The sequence below is a fragment of the Mixophyes fleayi genome, chromosome 1 (assembly GCF_038048845.1).
Source record: "Mixophyes fleayi isolate aMixFle1 chromosome 1, aMixFle1.hap1, whole genome shotgun sequence".
NCBI lineage: Eukaryota > Metazoa > Chordata > Amphibia > Anura > Limnodynastidae > Mixophyes > Mixophyes fleayi.
This window is the reverse complement of record NC_134402.1, coordinates 325,445,489-325,468,920: the sequence shown is the minus strand read 5'-3', so window position 1 is coordinate 325,468,920 and position 23,432 is coordinate 325,445,489. Positions and strand designations below refer to the sequence as shown.

The 23,432-nt window shown below is 40.5% G+C and overlaps 1 protein-coding gene across 1 annotated transcript in view; it reads left to right on the top strand.

Moving 5' to 3' along the window:
• Window positions 1-406: 406 nt before the first annotated feature.
• The window catches only part of LOC142159520 (sodium-dependent serotonin transporter-like), a 44,620-nt gene continuing 21,594 nt past the window's right edge, over window positions 407-23,432 (top strand). The window contains exons 1-3 of the mRNA XM_075214418.1: window positions 407-683; window positions 21,735-21,869; window positions 22,448-22,667. Of these exons, the coding sequence (XP_075070519.1) occupies window positions 470-683; window positions 21,735-21,869; window positions 22,448-22,667 (569 nt within the window). The 5' untranslated portion in view covers window positions 407-469. The remainder of the gene's footprint in view (window positions 684-21,734; window positions 21,870-22,447; window positions 22,668-23,432) is intronic.

The following is a 23,432-nucleotide window of genomic DNA, read 5'->3' as shown; positions in this document are numbered from 1 at the left end:
ACTAAATCGGTGAACCTGCACGAGCCAATCAAGTTTTCGCACAAATGTGAAAAAAACCCTTATGCTTATATATATATATCATGTTCCATCCACACGACACAGTGATGGGCTGCTGTATTCTTTCAGCTACGTTCTGCAAACTAAAGTTAAAATGCCAATAAATATTAAAGCATTTATTAACATTACATTCAGGTTGTTACATTAAGAAAGTTATTATAAAATTGGTAGCTAACAAATGACTTGCATCTTCTCAATGGAAGTCGCTGTGGAAAAAGCACATAGAATTTGTATTGCTTACCCTCCACTCACAATAAATTAACCTAACAATCATATGCATTTGGCACTGTGGAGGTGGAGAATCCCTCTTGTGGAGAACCCTCCTCTTTTTTCTCTTTCCCTCTTGTTATCAGCCTTAAGAAATTCTCCCTGACTTACACTTATTCAGCTGAAATCCTGCCTGGTTTGCATCATGTCAGAGCAGAACTCCACAGCTCCTGCAGACAAGCACCCTAAACAGGACGCAGGTACCCCCAACAATAACTCCTTGCCCCTTTCAATTTCTCAGACTGACTCACGGGACAAATGGAGCAAAAAGATGGACTTTCTACTATCAGTCATTGGATTTGCCGTTGACTTGGGAAATGTATGGAGGTTTCCATACATCTGTTATCAGAATGGTGGAGGTGGGTAAAATGTTTGCTACTTTCACCTAGTAAAAAGTGCACTCAATTTACAAATCAGCTGTTTTTTTCAATGTTTAGGGATTCTAGTTAACATTAGTTAAAATTATTAATGGCCAATGTACAAAACATTATATTTACATGTTTAAAATATTTTATTGACAATATGTTAGAATTTACATTATTCAGTATTTGGAGTGATCTGTGGGAGAAGACACTTTTTAATGTATGAAAACAACTGAAAATTGACAGTTCACACTATAATTCACTGAAAAGTTTGCAGATCAGATTATTGGTGCAGTTATATTAAGGTACAATTAGTTATGTTTATTGAGCAAAATAACTTCCCAAAACACACGTTCAGCTTCCTCTTTCACTTACACTCAATATAGTTGATGTTTTTGACTCACTCACAGGTAGATTGATTGTATTTTAGTTAAGTGGTATACCTACTATGTTTGCTAGTGGTTAGTAACAAGCTGCCAGTTAGTCCTGATAATTGTATGTATGTATGTATAAGTTTTGTTTATATGGAAACATATAGCATATGCAGCAACTTACAATATTAAGAAAAACAATACATCATTGCCAGAAAGAAATACAATGAGTTTAAAAACAATAAGAGAGAGAACTCTTCTCTGAAGAGCTTACAATTGAAATGATGAATTGAAAACAAACAGCAGCAAAGACAAGTTGTAATTTAGTGACCTGTGGAGAACTGAAGGTTGATCAACCATTCATGTAGCTTTTTAATCATTACTGTTATATGCATATTGAAGCTTTTCCTCCTTATCCAGATAAAGACTGTTTTTCTTTTAATGCAAAGACAACCATGTATTCTCCTAAATGCAGTGGGAGGGAACATACTATACCACTGAAAATCCTGCAAATGAGTATTCTGCAAATCAACTACAGAAGTCATGACATACAGGAAATTTATTTTCAATATAAACAATAGAGGAACTGTACTCAATTAATATATATGTATTTTTAAATTATACTACCAAAAGAAACAATGTTATTGCTTTGTATATTTGCATTTATTAGTATCATTTATTAGTATTCATTTAAGCTCTTTTTGTGAGTAACATTACTAATAATTTAGACTCCAAAGAAATAGTGACACTAATCACCAAATTATAAGCAACAAATATAAAATAATTGCTAGGCTTTATCACTCTTTTGGACAAAACACCTCTAAGACAGAACATTATTCTTCTTTTATTTATGGAAAGGTGCTCTACAAAGCATATAGTTTTTTGAACAAAATCAGTAAAATTTAAGAGTAATGTCCTTTAAGCAATATCCCAGTATATAAACCACTCCAAAGTAATTATTGACTTTATCATTCAATTCACTTACATTTTTTATTTTTACATCAGTAATATTGAAGACTGTTCAAATTCCCCTCTAAACTGAGCAATGTGAACATTTAAAAAATAGAACTAATGAGAAGTGCACTCTGAAGAGCTGCAATAAGAATCTTCTGTTAATGTAACTTGGTACCATTGAATTATGTTCATTACCAAACAAAGCACTTTCTGTCATAATTTTCCATTCCCTCTCTTCCTTTTTCATAGTGCTTTAGTTTGTATTAGAACTTTATACATTACAACATGAAATAACCTAATATAATAATAGTATTTTTATGTTATAAAATACGTAGCATCTTTTGAATTCATATAGTTAGAATAAGACCTCCAAGCTGCCGCTAAAAAATTAAAAAATCTTTGGATATATGTGTCTTTTGTGCCCAGTTGAAGCATGCTTTGTTTTAAACATTTGATTAATTTCTTGCACATTATATTTTTTATTATTATTATAATTATATAATGACGTAATGGTCCTTAACAAGGGTTTCCACTTGTTCCGCTCTGATCTATCTTCATACATAGGTAGATGTGGCTGAGCAGGTATATCTATGTCCACTTTGACCACACCTATTTTCACCAGTCCTGACATGTGAATGCCCTGCATCTAGCAAACAATTAGGTGTAAGATGTCCTAATTCACCGTCAACATCACTGAATGTATGGGCACCTTAAGTTATGAATTTCCACTGCCAAACTGGAACTACCCTTTGAAGTCTAATACGTTTGGGAGCACTAATCATAATTACTTTTGTACCCATTGTACAATTTTGGGGAATTTTTCTGTGTTTTATCATAATGCGTCATACTTCCCATCCCATCCCACTTTTATGGCTTGAAGCTTTATTGGGATGTCTGCTACTTGTGTTATATTTTTTACTGCCTGAATTTGTCTTTTATATGTTACTTTCCAATAAATTCCCCAGTGGCTTTGCTGTTTATACTTTGGCATATTTTTGGCTTGCACGCTGTAATGACACATTGTTTGGGAGTTGTCCACCAGTTACAGTTTTGGAGTTATCCACCAATTACAGTTTTGGAGTTGTCCACCAACGGAGGGCACAGCACAGAAAACACACACAAGAGAACTAATGTATGTATAAACCTGCATTCCAGAGACAGGACTTATTTGAGAACAGAAGCAGCTACATCCAATTATAACACACACTTAGCACACGCACCTGGAAGTACTTTTCTTCTTGCTATTGTTGCAATGACAACAACACAACCCCTCAAAAAACTATTACCACCCACAGATACCATTCTCCTACTACAGAAGAAACTGTATAGTTACTCAGCTCTTCTCATAACGGCACTCTACTAATTTTAGCCATCAATGCTGTCCGAGCAGGTTCCTTGCTGTAGTAATGCTCTTCTGCCAATTCCCACTGCATTCATTCTTGTAGAGGCCTGTTTATCTTTGTTGTTGTTAAATCATTAATTCATATGGCCGCTGCAAACAAAACTTATTTCCTATAGAGTATGATGATGATTGCCAAAACAGTTTGGGGTGTCATTTTTTTTTCTTTTAATACACTAATACAACAGGGTATTTAGTCTGCATTGTGTGAAAATGTCATATTAAATGTAGCTATTCATACAAGAAGTATGGTGATGAAGTTAGTGTTGGGTGGTGTAAAGGGTGGGGCTGTATACTGTCACTGCACTGGAGTAAATGAACGAAAAAACACATTTCCCGTGAAAGATAGTGTAGCTTCATTCATCTCTGGCCTCTCTGCCTGTTGATCTGCTGTAGTACAGTTGGTAAACATACTTATTGTTGCTGTCATGTCTATAAACCTGTCCAGATGGAGCTACCAGCACATGTTTATTTTATGAAGTGGCTGAGTCTGTGCACAGAGAGTGAAGAGAAACTTTAGCCTATGTGCATTTGACAGTGTGGTGCTTTGTGAAAACAGCAAGTGGGGATAGGAGAGTCTCAAGAGCTGAGTGGGTAATTTCAAATGGATATAAATAAACTGTATAGCTATTATATATTCAAATTCACATATTGCACATATTAAAAATCTTAAGCTGAAAAACAAATGTGGAGCAAGTGATCGCCTCGCCTATACTCCCTGACCTCTCTTCTCCCCATGTGTTAATCTCTTTTTGTTTACTATTTGTTCTCGTCTTGCCTGTTGTCTGTTTTATGCTCCCACCCCTGTGCTCTGCATTGGAGCAGATCACTTTTGCTTATCTGTAGCTAAAACAAAGCCCTAACATGTGTATGAGCTGTCCATGGTGCTGTTCTAGCATGTAACTCTCCTTTATGCAAAGTACCTTTGTGGCTCAACAATAATCATCAATCAGGAACCAGGAACCAAATACTGTACAGCTACAATTTTCTCAGTATAGGAAAGAATCATTCCTTTCTTGGTCTGAATGTCTGTCGGAAAATTTATGTTAATTGAAATTTTCTGCAAATGTCTTGTCTACTTGGTTATTTTCTGTAGCTGCAGTCATTTATGTGAAATACTCAGCTCTTGGTGCTACTTAATGTATTTACTGGGATATATTTTTGCTATACATACAAATAAGAAATCACAGTGAATGTGAACATAATTTACCTTTTTTATGCTCATTGCTACTCATTGACTGTCAAAATATTTAATGTAGAGACAAATGCAAATGACAATTATTTTTATACAGTAAGCAGTAATGTCATCAGAGTTTTTATTACAGACATATATGCATTACATGCAATAATATACTCTCTGATTTACATTACATAGATGGAGCGCCAGCCTTTTATATAGTCACATAACTCCTTTATGGCTTCTAATAATTATTCCAATTTACACAAAGGGCTAATCTATATTGTATTACAACACTATTTTACTAATGTATTATACATGTAACATACACATCTGCATTGTATTACATTATGTCTAATAGGTACTGTTGCAGCCACATGCTTTGCAGTTTTATAACCCACATGCATCTGTTCCAGAATGGCCTCTTATTTGTTAGCAAAAATATAAAATATATCTAAACAATTGCTGTCTTAATCCTAAAGAAGAGCAGGAAATTATTTCATTAGTTACACTTATCTTCATTAAATGTCTTGCTTTTGAAGAATAATTTTCCAAGTAATTAGATAGCTGAAAACAAGACAGAAAACAGGAGGACAATTATAGTAAATGGTGCTATATATCAACGAAACAAGGAATGAAACAGGCTTTCCAAAGTATCAAGTGAAAAAAGAACACGGATGTAAGAATCTACCGAAAGGTAAAACTGGTAGACTATGTCAAAGCCCTGGCTAGCGGGTATTTTTAACTTCTTTGTCCTCAAAATAAGAGAAACACAACTTCAATGACCTGCTTATTGCCTGGAAGGCATCATGGAAATTTGTAATGTGCTGACGGAGTTGGTGTGTGGGGACTCTGGAAGCATGACCCAGTCATAGCTGATACAGGCTCCATGGATCACTAGGGCACTATGTGGACTAGCGGTATAACTGGGAATAATGTGAGATTGAATAATAGCAGAATTATGGTGTAAATAGGCATTGTGGGGGGATGTAGTCAAAATGTTAACAGTGAACAAGTTGACATTGAGAATGTTGACACCATAATGTTGACATTCAGAATGTCGACATGTTCATTGGGTCGGCAGGGTTAAAATGTTGACATTGTGAATGAAGACAGGTTGTAAAGTCTACAGTCACAATCTAAACCTTTATGTCGACATTGTGACTGTCAATTTTACCACCTGCTGTCATTCACAATATCAACATTTTAACCCTGTCAACCTAATGAACAAGTCGACATTATGGTATCAACATTCTGAATGTCAACATGTTCATTGCCGACATTTTGTATCCAACCCCTTTATGGGTAGCACTGCAAATTAGACAGTGGAAGATTTCACAGCAGGGAGCATGATAATTAAAGGAGGCATATAACTGTCAAATATAAGGTATACTGCGGAAGGAGATTTTAACAGTATCATACATGTTGGTGGACAGTATGAAGTCAATTCTCATGTCACTTTAGAGAAGTCTAAGGGGTAAATTTATCAAGCTGCAGGATTTAAAAACTGGAGATGTCGCCTATAGCAACTAATCAGATTCTAGCTGTCATTTTGTGGAATGTACTAAATAAATGATAACTGGAATCTGATTAGTTTGCTATAGGCAACATCTCTACTTTTTCAAACCTACAGCTTGATAAATGTACTCTTAAGAGTGAGGAGATAATGATAGACATGTTTATTTGTTTGTGTAGGAGCATGCAGGGCTTTATTTTTCATGGGTGAGAACTTTGCTAGGAGTTCATCTTGCTTATTTTGAAAAAAAGTTGACTGTGTGTATGCAAACTGGCCCATTGTGGCTCATGGTATATACTCGATCATCCTCGTCCATTGGTTCCCCTTGAATTCCCTTTGTTTGCATTGAAAGTGTTGGTCTGTCGCAGTTGAAGGGATATCACATAATATGAATGTAATGACCTACCACACATCCAGACTTAGTGGTTCTAATATACAATTGGTTGCACTTGAAAAAGATAAAGTGAACTTTGGTTGAGAGGATTGTTAGTTGGGATGTTCATGTGTGCTTTTAAACAAGTGTCTTTCATTGACCATACATATTTGATATTACAACATGGTGCCTGTGAGTTTTAGTTTAGAAGGTCCAGTAATGTCTGGCCTCTTGTGGAGTAATATTGTTTAGTTCGGTTGCTATGGGCATACTCTGTTATACAGCCTTGACAATGTAAGGCCCACCCTCTCCCAATTAAACTTATTTTTTTTTAACTTCTCTGCATGTGTTCTCGGAAATCAAATACTAGCTGATGCAACCATGCTGTAGGTATCCTTGGTAATGATGCCATCGGGGAGAGATAGATACTTTGATGGGAAGTACAGTTTACTGACACAATTATCACACACAGAACTGTGATGTAACTGTAGACTAACCCCCAAAGCTAGTACTGCATTTTGAATCCAGAAAATTATTGGAATTCACAGAGGTTCATACAAAAGGTGTGTATACACAATAATCACAAAAATAAAACAAGAACACATACACATTTATTAAGGGAAATTATTACTGTATTTTCTAAGCCATTATCAACAAAGATAAGTGGCAGACAAACATTTAATGGTTTGGAGTGAATGAATGTGACATTGGTTACTCGGGAATTGATATGGAATGAAAGGGCTTCCATCATTAGTCTTTATCAATGCCTGAACTGTGCTTCCTTTCATCTACAAAGTATCATGTGCATTAAATATGGCAGCATGATGCTTCTGCATGATTTAAAGATGCCAAAACCATTTGAGACATTGCTTTGTAATGTATTTTATTACCATTGCATGAAGCTAGCTTTGGGGAGAAATTTGTAGGGTCAGTACATTGCTCTCACTGCACCACCATCATACTTCTGAGAATCATGTATCTGTTTGAACTACCTTTCAGAAAAACAAGGCTCCCAAAGAAGCCTCACTTTTTACGTTTCAAAGTCACAAGAACTGTAGTTATCATACTGAGTCAATGGTTATCACTCTTAGGGGTATATTTACTAAACTATGGGTTTGAAAAAGTGGAGATGTTGCCTATAGCAACCAATCAGATTATAGTTATCATTTATTTAGTACATTCTACAACAAGACAACTAGAATCTGATTGGTTGCTATAGGCAACGCATCCACTTTTTCAAACCCGCAGTTTAGTAAATGTACCCCTTTAGATTGTGAAACATAATTACATTAGAACCCTAAAATGGAATAAAGGTGGGCCGACACAATGTTGCACTACGGCCAGGGGCAGGGGGGAATCTGTCCCATAGTGGGCTACCTTGGGCTGGGTCACTGGGACACCTGCATTTTTTCCTTTAAAATGTTCCTAATTGGCTGCTGAAACGAGTCTTGCCCCCTGGGCTAAATTTACCAGCCTTTCCCTGACTATGGCCTACTCTATTTGTCAGGCCTTCCATTCTGTGGGCTAGTTTCACAAGGGACATTTAACAGTGCAGAGGAAGGGTGTATCGAGAACAGATCCCACCTTAAGTATGGGATTGTGTTGTGGTAGTGTATGCTATGAAGGTCATCTTAATGGATTGTCCTGTATTTGCTTACAAATTGTAACCTTTTATGTTTTTTTCCACAGGGGTGAGATGGTCCAAAATTGCAAAATATAGGAAAGAAAACCAATGTATTTATCAATTTATTTAAATTTTGTTGTTTTTACTACAACATTTTGAGGCCTATTATTACATGTGAATGCTTCTTGATGATCACCAATAAACTTTATTGATGTTTTGGTAACTAGTATATTTGCATAAGGTGTTAACACAAATGCATTTTCATCTAAGTAGCAGGATTATGGAAAATGACAAAATATGCCAGAAAGATAGTTTGGCTTTTTCCTATTTCAATTATTTTAAAATATTTGTATAGCAATGTGACACTATACAAAGTACAAGGATAGAACAAAAATTGCTTGACATGTTTATGAATTTTGTGTTATATGTTCTTGCTTAATGAAACTAGTAGTTTTAGACAATATACATACAATGCATTATTCTGACAGCTACTGCCCACTTGGTAGACATCATACGATAACATTTTTCTACACATTCAGTAAAACAGTTGTGTTACATGGTATACTACATGATAGTTGTCACACCACTGACTATCTCTAATAAACAGAATATTACACAGCCCTGTTTAGGCAATACTACACCCTAGAAGTTGACAAACACTATTAGGGCTGCCATCAGGAACTGTGTTGCCCAGTACAAAATAAAAAGTTAGGACCCCCCTCCTCCTCAACCTCCATCTCCACAGGCTTCGTGGAAGCAGAGGTGTTGCGTGGAGCCATGGTCCCTGGAGAAAGTTCATGCATCGGCTCACCCACCAGTACTGAAATGCACCATGGGAGAGGGTGGCTAGCATGTGGGGCCAGAAAAAACAATAGCTGTTCTGACAAACATCAGCTGTAAGAAAATGCTGGGTTCTGTATAGGTACATGAAATATGGAGAGCCGAGCTATAAGTGAATACAGTAAAACACCCATCATGCAGTATATAATAAAAATATCCAACCTTAAAAAGGGCCACCCACATCACTCAACCAAAAATACCCAAACATGCCCTCTTCAAAATTCCAGCACGTGTCAACAAGACCTACCACATGCTCTAAAATAGCCCCGCCCCCACATGCCTTAAGGCTCCCATAATGTACTATAAAAGTCCCCTACATGAACATCAGACCTCCTCACTTTATCATTTTCACTTTCCACTCTCGCAAATGTATTTCTGCATGACATTTATTCACATTTCCTCTTTGAATCAAATAACTAATGTTTTTAAAGCTTTATATGAATTCTGTGAAAGTATTCAAGTACTTACATTAGACATTTATACCCATTTTGGGTTTAATGTTTCATGTTTGTAATTATTTTTTTTTTCTTGGATTACTGTTGATTATAGTTAAAAAGAAACAACTACATAATCAGAGTCTTTGACACTCTAGTTTGTGCTAATCTACATTTCCCATGATAATACCCTCAGTGGAGAGCTGCAAGCCACACACATCCCTCTCCCTGTGCCTCTTCACCACACACCCCCTCACTGTACCTCTTCATCACAGATCCCCCTCTCTGAGCGTTTTCACCACACATCCCCCTCCCACTGTCTCTTCACCACACATCCCCTCCCTGTGCTTCTTCACCACACATCCCCCTTAATGTGCCTATTCACCACACATCTCCTTCCCTGAGCCTCTTCACCACACATCCCCCTGATTGTGACTCTTCACCACACACCCCCCTCCCACTGTCTCTTCACCACACATCCCACTCCTTGTACCTCTTCACCACACATCCTCCTCCTTGTACCTCTTCACCACATATCCCCCTCCCTGAGCCTATTCACCACACATCTCCTTCCCTGAGCCTCTTCACCACACATCCCCCTGATTGTGACTCTTCACCACACACCCCCTCCCACTGTCTCTTCACCACACATCCCACTCCTTGTACCTCTTCACCACACATCCTCCTCCTTGTACCTCTTCACCACATATCCCCCTCCCTGTGCCACTTCATGACACATTCCCTCCCCGTGCTTCTGCACCACACATCCCCCTCCCTATGTCTCTTCACCACACATCCCCCTCCCTATGTCTCTTCACCACACATCCCCCTCCCTGTGCCTCCTCACCACACATCCCCCTCCCTGTGCCACTTCATGACACATCCCCTCCCTGTGCTTCTTTACCACACATCTCCCTCCCTATATCTCTTCACCACACATCCCCCTCCTTGTGACTCTTCACCACTCAACCCTTTCCCTGTGCTTCTTCACCACACACCCTCCTCCCACTGTCTCTTCACCACACATCCCACTCCTTGTACCTCTTCACCACACATCCTCCTCCTTGTACCTCTTCACCACATATCCCCCTCCCTGAGCCTATTCACCACACATCTCCCTACCTGTGCCGCTTCACCACACATCCCCCTCTCCTCTGTCTCTTTACCACACATCCCTTCTCTGTTCTCCTTCACCACACTTCCTCATCCTTGTGCCTCCTCACCACACACCCCCTCCCTGTGCCACTTCATGACACATCCCCTCCCTGTGCTTTTTCACCACACATCCCCCTCCCTATATCTCTTCACCACACATCCCCCTCCCTATGTCTCTTCACCACACATCCCCTTCCCTATGTCTCTTCACCACACATCCCCCTCCCTGTGCCTCTTCACCACTCACCCCCTCCCTGTGCCTCCTCACCACACATCCCCCTCCCTGTGCCACTTCATGACACATTCCCTCCCCGTGCTTCTGCACCACACATCCCCCTCCCTATGTCTCTTCACCACACATCCCCCTCCCTATGTCTCTTCACCACATCCCCCTCCCTATGTCTCTTCACCACACATCCCCCTCCCTGTGCCTCTTCACCACTCACCCCCTCCCTGTTCCTCTTCACCAAACATCCCCTCCCCATGCTTATTCACCACACATCCCACTCCCTATATCTCTTCACCACACATCCCCCTCCTTGTGACTCTTCACCACACAACCCTTTCCCTGTGCTTCTTCACTACACACCCCCCTCCCACTGTCTCTTCACCACACATCCCACTCCTTGTACCTCTTCACCACACATCCTCCTCCTTGTACCTCTTCACCACATATCCCCCTCCCTGAGCTTATTCACCACACATCTCCCTACCTGTACCGCTTCACCACACATCCCCCTCCCTGTCTCTTTACCACACATCCCTTCTCTGTTCTCCTTCACCACACTTCCTCATCCTTGTGCCTCCTCACCACACACCCCCTCCCTGTGCCACTTCATGACACATCCGCTCCCTATATCTCTTCACCACACATTCCCCTACCTCTGTCTCTTCACCACACATCCCCTCCCTGTGTCTCTTCACCATACATCCCCCTCCCTGTCTCTTTACCACACATCCCTTCTCTGTTCTCCTTTACCACACATCCCCCTCCCTATATCTCTTCACCACACATTCCCCTACCTCTGTCTCTTCACCACACATTCCCCTACCTCTGTCTCTTCACCACACATCCCCTCCCTGTGCCTCTTCACCACACATCCCCCTCCCTGTGCCACTTCATGACACATTCCCTCCCCGTGCTTCTGCACCACACATCCCCCTCCCTATGTCTCTTCACCACACATCCCCTTCCCTATGTCTCTTCACCACACATCCCCCTCCATGTGCCTCTTCACCACTCACCCCCCTCCCAGTTCCTCTTCACCACACATCCCCCTCCCTGTGCCACTTCATGACACATTCCCTCCCCGTGCTTCTGCACCACACATCCCCCTCCCTATGTCTCTTCACCACACATCCCCCTCCCTATGTCTCTTCACCACACATCCCCCTCCCTATGTCTCTTCACCACACATCCCCCTCCCTGTGCCTCTTCACCACTCACCCCCCTCCCTGTTCCTCTTCACCAAACATCCCCTCCCCATGCTTATTCACCACACATCCCACTCCCTGTATCTCTTCACCACACATCCCCCTCCTTGTGACTCTTCACCACACAACCCTTTCCCTGTGCTTCTTCACCACACACCCCCCTCCCACTGTCTCTTCACCACACATCCCACTCCTTGTACCTCTTCACCACACATCCTCCTCCTTGTACCTCTTCACCACATATCCCCCTCCCTGAGCCTATTCACCACACATCTCCCTACCTGTGCCGCTTCACCACACATCCCCCTCTCCTCTGTCTCTTTACCACACATCCCTTCTCTGTTCTCCTTCACCACACTTCCTCATCCTTGTGCCTCCTCACCACACACCCCCTCCCTGTGCCACTTCATGACACATCCCCTCCCTGTGCTTCTTCACCACACACCCCCCTCCCTATATCTCTTCACCACACATTCCCCTACCTCTGTCTCTTCACCACACATCCCCTCCCTGTGTCTCTTCACCAGACATCCCCCTCCCTCTGTCTCTTTACCACACATCCCTTCTCTGTTCTCCTTCACCACACATCCCCCTCCCTATATCTCTTCACCACACATTCCCCTACCTCTGTCTCTTCACCACACATTCCCCTACCTCTGTCTCTTCACCACACATCCCCTCCCTGTGCCTCTTCACCACACATCCCCCTCCCTGTGCCACTTCATGACACATTCCCTCCCTGTGCTTCTGCACCACACATCCCCCTCCCTGTCTCTTCACCCCACATCCCCCTCCCTATGTCTCCTCACCACACATCCCCCTCCCTGTGCCACTTCATGACACATCCCCTCCCCGTGCTTCTTCACCACACATCTCCCTCCCTATATCTCTTCACCACACATCCCCCTCCTTGTGACTCTTCACCACACAACCCTTTCCCTGTGCTTCTTCACCACACACCCCCCTCCCACTGTCTCTTCACCACACATCCCACTCCTTGTACCTCTTCACCACACATCCTCCTCCTTGTACCTCTTCACCACATATCCTCCTCCTTGTACCTCTTCACCACATATCCCCCTCCCTGAGCCTATTCACCACACATCTCCCTACCTGTGCCGCTTCACCACACATCCCCCTCCCTCTGTCTCTTTACCACACATCCCTTCTCTGTTCTCCTTCACCACACTTCCTCATCCTTGTGCCTCCTCACCACACACCCCCTCCCTGTGCCACTTCATGACACATCCGCTCCCTATATCTCTTCACCACACATTCCCCTACCTCTGTCTCTTCACCACACATCCCCTCCCTGTGTCTCTTCACCATACATCCCCCTCTCTGTCTCTTTACCACACATCCCTTCTCTGTTCTCCTTTACCACACATCCCCCTCCCTATATCTCTTCACCACACATTCCCCTACCTCTGTCTCTTCACCACACATCCCCTCCCTGTGCCTCTTCACCACACATCCCCCTCCCTGTGCCACGTCATGACACATTCCCTCCCCGTGCTTCTGCACCACACATCCCCCTCCCTATGTTTCTTCACCACACATCCCCCTCCCTATGTCTCTTCACCACACATCCCCCTCCCTATGTCTCTTCACTACACATCCCCCTCCCTGTGCCTCTTCACCACTCACCCCCTCCCTGTTCCTCTTCACCAAACATCCCCTCCCCATGCTTATTCACCACACATCCCACTCCTTGTGACTCTTCTCCACACATCCCCTCCCTGTGCCTCTTTACCACACATCCCCTCCCTTTGACTCTTCACCACACATCCCCTCACTGTGCTTCTTTGCCATATATCCCCTTCCTTGTGCTTCTTCGTCACACATCCTTTGTGACTCTTCACCACACATTCCCTTCCTTGAGACTCTTCACCACACATCCCCTTCCTTGTGACTCTTCACCAGGGTCAGACTGACCCGCCTGGGAGCCAGAGTATCCCCCGGTAGGCCCCGACTCCTGATGGCTCTCCTCTTCATTGGTGGGTGGGAGCGGCTACTTTTTAAAAAATAAATAAATACTCACGTGATTGCGGCGCCAGCGCCCTCCTCCTTCCTCTCTGCTCTGCTCGCAGTGAATGTCGGATGTCACACCCGGCATTCAGTGAGGAGCAGCGCAAAGAGGAGCAAGAAAGAAGAAAGAAGACAGAAGACAAGAGAAGAAGCCAGTAAGAATGTAAGAAAAGGAACGGAGGCATGGGGAGGAAAGCAGGATGATGCATAGTGATGAAGGGAGGGATTGGGGGGGCAGCATGACGCATAGTGATTAAAGGGGGGAAAAGCAGCATGACGCATAGTGATGAAAGAGAGGGGCAGCATAGCACAGAGTGAAGGGGGGAGCAGGATGGTACAGTGTGATGAAGGGGGGCAGGATGGAACAGTGTGATGAAGTGGGGGCAGGATGGCACAGGGTGATGAAGGGGGGAACAAAAGCAGCATGGCACAGGGTAATGAAGGGGAAGCAAAAGAAGCATGGCACACGGTGATGAACGGGGGCCAGGAGAAGGGGGGAGCAAAAGCAGCATGGAGGGCGCAGTGTGATCATAAGGGGAGACAACATGGTGATGAAATGGCACAGTAATGTGTGTGTGATGGCACAGCAGGCTTGTGGCAATCTAGTGTGTGTGTGAAGTAGGTGGTGGCTAATTAATGGGTGCTATTTTGTTTGTGGGGTGATAGTGGGGCAATTTCATTTTGTAGTGGGGACTATTAATTTAAGATGGGGTGGTTTGGGGGCTATTAATTGAATGTGACACTGAATTTGAGAAGTGTGAGGTCTATTTATTAAATGTGAATATGAATTATTTAATGATAGTGACGGTTGCGGGAAATAGGTATATTTATTATATGTAAATGTTATTAATTTATTGCTGAATTGTGTGGAGGGAATACTATTATATATTATAAACTATTATTTTAATGTTGGGGCTGGAGGAAGGCCTAAGTATTAATCATGGGTCCTATTGATTTAACGCCGGGGCTGGTTGGAATTTTCTCCATTTTTTTTTCAAAATAGGGCCCCCAACATTCCAGGATCCAGACAAGCCGCAACTAAAGAAACCAGCAGCCACAGGTAGTGAAAGTGACAAGAACAGGTAGGACAGAGCAGGATAGTCTGTTATATGTTCTGATTATAGTGGGACAATCCTGATTTTTGGTGACTGGTCTGCCCAATCTAAGGGGCAGGTCAAGACTGTGTATTCTTTATATACTGCACTATAGTGCTAGCTGTCCCTCGTGGGCTTACCACACCCCAGTTTGCTTACGCCTCTCTAGTGACTGGCCACACCCCCTATGGTGGGCCCTGTGCCATTACATTTTTTTGTATTATACTGTACATGATTTACTTCTTAGTGCCTCTCCCCAGCTAGTTCATATAAGTATGCTGTGCAGCAGTGTTTTTTCTTTTCTCTTCAAAAGATAAGTCCAGACTCAACTTTATCCTTTGAACAAAGGGTAATTCACTCTTCCAGGTCTCAGCCATTTATTTTAGGAGAGAGTGTTGCTCTTTGTGTTTCCAATCTCTCTCTCCCACCCTAGTTATTGTTTTTATTAGCTGCTCTTGTCCTACATCAATAGGAGGACCCGATATTGAAGGAATATTCTATAACAAGCCCTGACTAATTATTACTGTTATAGCTGATTATTTCCCTGTTATAATGATAGCCAGCTTCCAAACTGGTCGAGGTTGGTGCCTCTACTGATGGAAATGAGGGGGGAGGGGAGATAGTGCGACTATCCTCCAAATTGGGCCAGGCCTGCACTGAATAGCCCTTCAGCTCCATGGGAGGTTTTTGTCCTCCCTGAGCTCGCCTTAGGACACCTGCGTTACGGTTTGACAGGTGCACCGCCCCAGTCAAACTACCCAAACTCCCCAACTCCCCAATTTTACCCTCTTTGTGTCCGTTCCAAAATGGACTAGGGATATGTAAGACCTCTGTCTATCTCTTCATTATACCTAAATCAGAAAATTAGAAATAAACATGCCCTAACCTATTACATACATCATTTTTTATTGAACGAAATACACACCCCATCTCTCTCATTCAAATTAAAAAAAAAAAAATCCAATTAAAAAAAATACTTTTGTTTTGCCATGCTTGATATAATGTAGTCCAGTATTGACTCTGCTTTTAACCCACCATAGCCCAATATAAAATAAATTGAAAAACAGTGAAAACTTCCCTTTCTCAATTACCAATGCTTATCAGCAGGTGGCCATGGAAGGAAATTTTATAAGTGGCCACATGTAGACAGGTACAACAACACAAATGTAAGTTTGTCAGCACATTGTTAGCCCTAGTTATAAGGTGAAGCCAATGCAACATGATAGGCAAAGTGGCAGCAATGGCAAAACAATGCCTGTCACAGTAGGTGGGGCTAACATACAAGTAGACAAAGCATTGCACTGGTAGGTGGAGCACTCTAGTAGGCAGAGACAGCACACCAGTGGGTGGAGTACACGCATTGGTAATGTGAGTGGTGCAGCTGAATCCAGCAGACGGGGTTCTCTGAATTAGCCTTAAGGTTATCATAGGTAAGCTGCCGGCCTACCTGGAAACCTCCCAGTGAGACCTGTGGCCAATCTGCTCTGCTGACCAGTGCTAAATGTTTGACATGAGAGCCTCTTTGACTCCCAGCCTAAAAGGTTGAAATGGACAACCAATCAGAAACATGGGAATTGCTGTAAACCTTTTCCATGTATCCGATTGTTTGGCAGCTTCACGATAATTTTCTTTTATTTTCCTATTTTTCGTGGTAAGATTTTTCCTGTTAAATATAAAGAAATGCCCATTTCTATAAAGCACATTTTCCCTTAATTTTTAACAGCTGTCTTGTTCTCACTAACACCTGTAAAACAGGATGGTATTACTCTTAGGGTATATTTACTAAACTTGAAAAAGTGGAGATGTTGCCTACAGCAACCAATCAGATTCTAGCTGTCATTTTGTAGACTGTACTAAATAAATGATAAGTAGAATATGATTGGTTGCTATAGGCATCATCTCCACTTTTTCAAACCTGCAGTTTAGTAAATATACCCTTTAATCTTTTGCACACACTCCCTGAAGTGAGAGTTTACTCTAGAGAACTGAAGACTGGAAATGTGGCAAGAGAGATAGCAAAAATAACCAGCTTTGACATATAAATATCTATACAATGAGGGTCAATTTAGACATAAGTCCATTTCTGTTATGTAAAAATGTACTTTAATGAACTGCATGTGCCAAAACTTGTGCCTGTAGAGGCACACATAACTTGCACTTGCGTCCTCTTGCTTCTGAAGAGGTGGATTGGGGCTATTTATGTGCAAGTGCAGTACTGTTATGACCAGTAAATACAAGTTAAGCACAGCCTCTAAAAAAGTGTCCTAGATACAGTTAAATGTATGTTTAGTTGCCCTTTGAGGAGGTTTATCTTTTGCGTACCTTTAAGCTTGCTGCGAGTTCATGATGATGACTGCCATATCTTGTATTGTTAACAATATTTTTTTTTGACCAAACAAAATAAAGAATTTAAAAATAAATATATTTATTTTTTAAATGTACCCAACCCCACAAAATGAATAACCAGCACCAGCACAATACAACCTCGATTGGTTCCTTCCAAGGCAGGGAGACAATGAGCATGGAGTGCCCCTGCTGAAGTGATAACCAGCATCACAGGCTAGACTGGCCATACTACAACATGGAAAGTCACAGCGTGTGGTCATTCCTTTATAAAATGATCGAGCCCCAGTCTGTATATAAAAACTGCACATCTTCCCCCTCCAAGAGATTACCTGAGCTGCAAAAATCTATAGCTCATCCCAACACTCCTGATCTTTCATTGCCGGGGTAATAGCAAAAAATAGTTGGACAATGGAGTGGGAACTTTGTCATATGTGTGATTCCTGCATCTTTGCTCTGGACGCTTCTATATGCCCAATGTGCTGATAATGAAGACTGGCGTATTTTTGTCCCCAGACTCATCTTTGCTCACTATTTTAGGATGCACGTATCTTAAAAAAACAGAAGTGTCAGACTAATACTCCTACAGATGGCTGGAGGCCACTGAAGATTCATCAATAGTCCCACAGATGGCTGAAGGCCACTTAAAATACATCAATAGTCCCATCGATGTCTGGAGGCCACTGAAGATGCATCAATAGTCCCACAGATGGCTGGAAGCCACTAAAGATACATCTATAGTCCTACAGATGCTTGGAGGCCACTGAAGATGCATCAATAGTCCCATAGATGGCTGGAAGCCATTGAAGATACATTAATACTTCCACAGATGGCTGGAGGCCACTGAAGATACATCAATACTCCTACAGATGGCTGGAGGCCACTGAAGATACATCAATAGTCCCCTGGAGAGGTCTGGAGACAACTGAAGATATATGAATAGTCCCACAGATGTTTGGAGGCCACTGAAGATACATCAATAGCCCCACAGTACAGAGCAGACCTGTATTCATAACCACAAATATCTTCAGATCCGCTGCTTGTTGAATTTGGGGTGTGCGTATACCCGATTTATCTGTGTTTTAAAACAAAGGCACATTGCCCTCAGTATGCATGCCTTAATAAATCGGGCCCATTGTTGTATTATTTTATTTGAAATGCAATATACTTTCGGTCTTCAGCCCTGAGGTATGCCAATATTAAAAAATATATAAAATATTGCCTGCTTTCCCCAGGGAATTTTGGTCCTTTGGACCAAGGGTGGATTCACATTATGAAAGCGGGACAACATGTTTTCCCTGTTATAGTGTGTCTAGCCCAGCGTGGTAGCTACTTTTACAGGGGGACTCCACATTAACTGTACCCCTGCTTGAGGCATTACCAACCTATGCTACAACATTGGAGCTGGTTACTGGTTTTGGAGGTGCTGCATTATTTACTTTAGTTCTAATACCTATAGATTGTAAGCTTGCGAGCAGGGTTCTCTTACCTCTCTGTCTGTATGTATTACCCAGTATTGTCTTATTAATGTTTGTTCCCAATTGTAAAGCTCTACGGAATTTGCTGGCGCTATATAAATAAATGTTGATGATGATGATGATAATATGACAGTCATTATCAAGTTGATGAGAATGACTGCTGTATCTTGACTCCGGATGTGTTAAGATATGATTGGAGTTTGACTTGATGTGGCTTCATGTTTACAGTGTATCTTAAGCTATATGTAATTGAAAATATACATGTAAGGTTGCACTTTTGCAGCTGTAAATTAATGCTTACTTTTTGGCCCGCAAACCTGCAGTCCAATCTAGATGTAGCTCAGAATGTGGAACTTTCATGCATGATGTACATTAGAACTAATTGCATTAAAAACAAATGCAATATTAGAGAATGGAAATATTTTTATTTGTTATTGCTTTTGTTTTATAATGAACCATTTGTACCTCTATGCCGCCTTTACATTTTTCCCCATTAGTTAATTATTCCTTATATAAATTGTTATTTCTAAAGCCGTAGCTCCAGCCTGACCCACTTTCATTAATCACAATAATTAAAAAGCAAAGAAGTGCACATTTTAATATCAATTTTTATGCAACCTACAGTAAAGGAATCAATTTATTTTTCCTCTGATGAGCCTTAGGCACATGTTAAATAATCCCAAAAGTAAACTTAAGTATGCAGGAGTGCAAAGTTATCATCATCATATATCATAAAGTAATCCTTTTAATTACTACTTTGTTATTCATTATGTAAAATGAGCTATTAAATATTTACGCCAGCCTGATAGACAAAGACACAAATGTGTGCATATTTATTTCTCATAGTTTACTAAAATCACTTCAAAGTTCTTTTACACTAGGGAATTAACCCATTTGTTTCCACAAGGCTTTGATGGTAATTCATTTTATTCCTAAAAATGTATGAGCAATCATTAAAGCTATACTTATTAAACATTCTGTGTATGCATAATAAAATATATATCCAGGTCATTTATTTTTCTTAAAATAAATTTTTTACTTAATTTAAGAAATGACTATTTGTGGGTTTTATTAATTGTTTATGTTTGTGATTGCAGTTTTGTTAATACTAAAATTTGTTTAGATGTTTATAGCTGTTATAGTGACTTTTCAAGATATTCTGCTTTTCTCAATATGTTTAAAATATTTTATATAGTTAATTTCCACTTATAATATAAATTCTAGCCAGTGACAATACATGAAATGATTCTATTAACATCTCTTTTGGTAACTATTACTGCTTAAATTGGTCTGTTTAACACAAACCACTGGTTGTCTATAAGAAGTCACATTGTTTGGATAATTCTTTGAGTTGTGATATATACACACACGTACTGTCATATTACATGATCCACTGGCACATCATTCAACCATATGTTACACATTTGTCTTTGCCTTGGTCCCACGGCGCTCCAGTCCATCCCCTACGCCTGAAGCATTAGCTGTGACTTAGACAGAGATACAAGCAAACTACACCTCCCATTGTGCAGCAGAAAGCAATGTTGCTCCTGATTGGAGTAGGCTCACATGACAACTCTGGCTCTCAACTAAAGGCTTAAATGGGAAATAAGCAAGAGGAAGTTGTGAATGATACTAAAAAGCCCCATTTGTTAAAATTTGATCTTTATGACAAAGTCAAATGAACCCAAAATGATCAACTTGCACAATAAATGTAATGGATTCTCTCTTGACCACACATAGGATGAATGCATTGGAAAAAATATTTTACCACTTGTGGCTCAATATACAGTATACAATCTCTCCTGGTGACAAGCTCTCTTTAACAATGAGTAGTTTGTAAAAGTTGAAAACATTTTGGGTCAAACTGGTTGATTAAGAAGGCGGGAGAATGATTAGAGGCAAGGGTTCTGAGTGTTTGCTGAAAGTAAATTGCTTATTTAATAAAATGTATTCCAAAATTATTTTAAGTTTATTTATCTCAAGATAAACAGATACAATCATTCAATATTATCACTATAAAAGTTTAAATTTGAGAAGAGAATAAGTTACATTTAATGTACAACTAATAGATAAATTGAGTGGGTGAAACTTCCACATTTTCAGATGCAGCAATAGTTTTCTATTTTTACATAAAATATTATGCATGTTTTTTCCCTTACAATACTGAGTCTAATGCCTAAGAGAGAAGAGGTGACCAAAAAGTTAATGCATTTAGCTAGATTGCAACCTTTATATATTAGTATGTGTAGATGGGATGGTTTAAGGTAGTATGGAAACCATAACGATACAGCATCAAGAAAATCAGTCTTTTAAAAAACATAATAATAATTGCCTACAAAATATATAATATATATAAATCTAAATTATTTCTTCATAACAGAATTTTCCATTAGAAACATATTACGATATCCTCTGTTAAATACAATCAAATGACATTTTGGAGTCATTAAGGAGAGCAAAGCATAAAAAAGGAGTAACTTTGGACCTGGGCAAAACTATGTTGCATTGGAGGGGGGAGGTAATTTTAAAATGTGAGGACAGATTTATAGTTAGGGTAGGGCATGTCCTATATCAACTTTAAATTTCGGTGTAAAAATAAAGATGTCAAATATTTGTGTGCTAGATGAAAAACCAGCCAGTATTTAACTTAGGTGCAAAATAATAAACTAATTTGCACCCCTTGTATTGTAACATGGTTTGTGTCGGAGAACATTTTCTCCCTTTTTTTTGCCTTACTTTCCTTAATGACTCAGGCCCTTTAGGTATATGTCTGTATGTGAGTTTATAATACATTACTACTGTTCCCATTATTTTGTTTTCCCTTTTAGGAGCATTTCTGATTCCATACACAATTATGGCCATTTTTGGCGGTGTCCCTCTCTTCTACATGGAGTTGGCTCTAGGACAGTTTCACAGAACAGGCGCTATATCCATATGGAAACGCATCTGTCCTATCTTTAAAGGTAAGTATGACAGTGAGCAGTTATTGCTAGGATGGCAGCGATCTGCCTGTTCACTTCTGGTGCAGTTAATGGGAAGTCTGTCACTCGGGCAATTCTGGCCTTTTTACAAATCCAGGCTGGGCAACGGCAGCGGGAAGCCCAGCCCGGATGAGGCAGATCTCAATGTGCTTGATATGTGTGCAGTAAAGCAGATTACTGAATGGCTTAGGACCTTCAACGTTTTGCTACTGGGCCATAGCAAACTCATGTTAGTCTCTTAGCAAGGGGTATAACTAAAAAGTCATGTGTTTGGAGACTAACATGATAAAAGGCATAACATATATTACAAAGGAGGTACATGTCTTTTCTTGTTGTTACAATGTATAAGCTATGTCTAAATGGCTTCATTGTGTTCTATAGCATTTTAAAACTTATTTTTATTACTATTATTTTAGGGGTTTCATTAAAAGGGCTTTATAAATTTCATCTTGAAGTCATCAGATATAAAGAATTTTAGAGCGATGGAAAAGTCTGAGAGGTTTATAAACTGTATAAAATACATATATACAATATTATGTTCAATGCTTCTTTTTATCTAGGTATTGGATTCGCTATATGCATCATTGGTCTGTATGTATCCTTCTATTACAACACCATCATAGCCTGGGCTTTATACTATTTCTACTCATCATTTTCCTCAACACTGCCATGGACAAGTTGTGATAACCCCTGGAATACAGCAAACTGCACCAGTTACTTTGGAAAGAGCAACGTTACTTGGACTAATTATTCCAAATCTCCTGCAGAAGAGTTTTATACGTAAGTGCATGTAAGTGGATTAATTTAGATAGTCTAGAGTGTAAAATTGTTTAGTACTTAGCCTTGTGTGACATACCACAAGTTCAAAATCACAGCAAACATATGTGACAAAACTTTAAACATAAAAACGGTTTGTTAAATAATGCATGCAAGAAAGATTAAGGAATCATTGTCTGTAAATTTGAATGAAAAGAAGTCTCCCCATTTCTGTTGCTTTGTCTACTATGAATGCTATTTACATGTGTGCATGTGTTATATATCAAAGCTGTGCTCATTGGGTATTCACAGTGAAGACACTACAACTGGTTAAACTGTTAGCTTTAAGACCTTAACTATTAGCCTTAGAACTCTGGGTTTTGGCATATGTCCCCACTTTGAGTCACTGCTCAGTAAGTCCTAGTTATTAATATATTCCTATTTATGTCATGACAAGGTACTGGGCATTTGTTGTCACCCATGCAATCAAAATGCAGTCTGCCTGAAACGGTTCTCGGGACTCAATTTGAACCAATAAGAAAGATTCAGAGAGCAGAGTAAGATCAGTGTGTTGCACCAACTAAAAGTGATTCCACTTCAGCCTCCACCTTTCATTGAGCTCCCTGACTATGCAAAGGAAAGTCATGTAGCCCCATGTCCCAGCAGAGCAGCTACCTGAAGAAGACACAGCTACCTGAAGAAGACAAATTGAGGCTTGTGGACCTCATCCAACACCAATGAGGAGAAGGTTGAAATAAAGTGCCTCAGGATAAAAAATTGACAGATATT